The 3,115-nt window shown below is 40.1% G+C and overlaps 1 protein-coding gene across 1 annotated transcript; it reads left to right on the forward strand.

Moving 5' to 3' along the window:
- The first annotated feature begins 1,183 nt into the window (after nucleotides 1-1,183).
- LOC130463091 (uncharacterized) lies at nucleotides 1,184-1,777 on the forward strand. The gene has a single exon (XM_056832128.1). The coding sequence runs from the start codon at nucleotides 1,184-1,186 to the stop codon at nucleotides 1,775-1,777; it is 594 nt and encodes a 197-aa protein (XP_056688106.1).
- Nucleotides 1,778-3,115: the final 1,338 nt, after the last annotated feature.

Raw genomic sequence — 3,115 nt, forward strand, 5'->3', positions numbered from 1 at the left:
CAGCCCACGAGGGGCGCCATGCACGCGCGCGCAGCCCGGTGGTGCGTTTGTGGCGCGCTGGCTTGCTGGGCGATGGCCCGGGTTCGTGCTGGGCCTTCGTCTGGCAGGCCTCGTCCGATGCTAATTCGTACGATACGCTTCCGATTAATTTCCCGATTCCGGAATTCATTTCCGATACGAACAATATTCAACATTTCCGATTCCGGAATCAATTTCCGTTTCGAACAAATATTTAATATTTCCGTTTCCGGAATATTTTCCGATTCCGATAATATTTCCGATTCTGACAATATTTCCGTTTCCGGCAATATTTCCGATTCCGGCAATATTTCCATTTCCGATAATATTTTCCGATACGTACCATGTTTCCGTTTCCGGCAACATCTACGACTTGGATAATATTTATATTTCCGATACGATCCATATTTCCGTTTCCGGCAATATCATCGTTTCCGGAGCATTCATTTCTTGCCTGTGACGATCTCAGCTCCCACTGAAACCAAGATCCGTCGATTCCGAATATCCATAGATGGAGTATTTAATGCCATTCAATACTTGATCCGTTTACGTACTATTTGTGTGACCCTACGGGTTCAGTCAAGAGTAAGCTGTGGATTAATATCATTAATTCCACTTGAACTGAAGCGGCCTCTAGCTAGGCATTCAGCTCACTTGATCTCACTGAATTATTAACTTGTTTAATTAATACTGAACCGCACTTATTAGACTTAACATAGAATGCATACTTGGACCAAGGGCATTATTTCCTTCAAGATCTTGCAAGAATGCTCAATTTGGGACCAACAACAGTATGGAGGCTCATCAAGAGGAAAATTATTAAGCCACACTCAAGTCCCTTGAATCCAGGCATTTCAGAAGCATGCAAAATGGCAAGGATGAGGTGGGTACTCAGACTGATAATGGATTACACTATACCACAAGAACCAACATATTACAGCATGTATGACTTCATTCATATTAATGAGAGGTGGTTTTATTTGGCTAATACATACGGACGTATGTGGGCCTATGAGTACAAAAGCAAGAGGTGAGTTCAGCTATTTCATAACGTTTACGGACGACTTCAGTGACTCAAAAAAACCAGAGAGTTTATCTTGCAAATAATGAACCCTATCGACATAGAAGTGCAAGTTCAAGAACCAAGATACCAAAATTCATGTTCATGGCAGCAGTAGCCAGACCAAGGTGGGGTGAAAATGGAAATTGTGAATTTGATGGTAAAATAGGCATATTTCCATTCACAAATGCAGTTGCAGCCAAGAGGACATCAAAAAACAGAGTAAAGGGGACCATTGAAACAAAGCCAGTGAAGTCTGTAAATCAAATTGAAACAAAGGCAATGATGATCAACATGCTAATTCCAGCAATCAAGGCAAAGTGTCCACCACATGAAGGGGAAAAGGTCATCTATATTGTTCAAGATAATTCAAAGGCACATACATTGCAAGATGATCCTGAATGGCAACTACACTACAAACAAGATGGGTTCACTTTTGTGTTGACTCAACAGCTAGCAAACAGTCCAGATTGCAACATCTTGGACTTGGGATTTTTTAGGTCCATACAATCACTTATGCACAAGAAAATGCCTAAAACTGTGGAGGACTTAAGTGGAGCAGTGTATGATTCTTTTAATGAATTGCATCCTAAGACATTGTCTAATGTGTGGATGACATTACAGTTTGTTTCTAATGAGATTCTAAACACAAGGGCAACAATGATTACCAACTTCCACACAACAAGAAGAAGATACTAAAAGATGAAGGCAGACTGCCAGAGCAAGTCAAGGCACCTATATGGGCAGTTAATGAATGCATACAACTCTATGATGAATGGAAAGCAAACCAGTGAAGCAAAGAGAAAACAAGTAGATAACTTTTTTTGTTTTGGGGACATGTTTTGAAATTGACAAGTAGGACCAATGTGTCACTTTTGTAAGCTTAAATGCAAGCATAACATGTAGGCAAAATATTTTTTAAGCATATCTTTTGGAAGCATCAATGAATGAATCTCATGTTTAAGTTTAGTAAAGTTTTTTTTCATCATTCTTATTCACATAAATATAGACTAATCAAGGCAACATAATGAGATTTATAAGGCAAGGCAATAAACAAGGCAGAAGTGGCAAAACAAGAACAAGGAAGCATTGGCAAAACAAGAACAAGGCAGCATTGGCAAAACAAGAACAAGGCAGCATTGGCAAAACAAGAACAAGGCAGAAGTGGCAAAACAAGAACAAGGCAGAAGTGGCAAAACAAGAACAAGGCAGAACAGGTAAAACAAGAACAAGGCAGAAGTGGCAAAACAAGAACAAGGCAGAAGTGGCAAAACAAGAACAAGGCAGAAGAGGTAAAACAAGAACAAGGCAGAAGTGGCAAAACAAGAACAAGGCATAAGAGGTAAAACAAGAACAAGGCAGAAGTGGCAAAACAAGAACAAGGCAGAAGTGGCTGTAGACACCTACTTTTGTCCCCATTCCCGAAAGGGAAGGTTCGATGATGAGAAAATAAATCTCCACTTGGAAACGCATCTCCTATAAAATAACGAATCTCGATCACCCTTTTCATTTCACCCGAACCTGCTATTTATAGAAACCTGCTAAAAATAGTAACTGCCATAACGGGTAGTTGCTAAGAGTGGCAAAACATAAAAGATAGAAACCTGTCAGAATTAGGTGTTGCACTCCGACATATATCCTAAAAGAGATAGAATTTGCAAGAGGAATCCTATTCCTAGTATAATTCGAAAATAAAGAGTTACGTATTAATTAAAATCCTAACGAGCCTAGAGTTCGTAACGGGCCCAGACGCATTCCGTCGTAAAGTTAATACGCACTAAAAGACTCGGATAAATCTCAAACACTCCGGATTCTAAGAGTCCAAATCTGACAAGGAAATACGGCCCAGACCCTATTTTCAACGCCTGGCTCTGGGCGCTGAAAATACCTGGGTATGTGTTCTCTCCTAATTCTTCTTGGATTAGAGCTCTACAATTCTATCTTTCCACGAACTCTTCCCTATAAATACAGTCCCAAATTCGACGTGAACACAACACACAATTCATATTCTGAGTATTGACTCCAACCCCTAATCCT

This window comes from Spinacia oleracea, chromosome 6, assembly GCF_020520425.1.
Source record: "Spinacia oleracea cultivar Varoflay chromosome 6, BTI_SOV_V1, whole genome shotgun sequence".
Classification (NCBI taxonomy): Eukaryota; Viridiplantae; Streptophyta; class Magnoliopsida; order Caryophyllales; family Amaranthaceae; genus Spinacia; species Spinacia oleracea.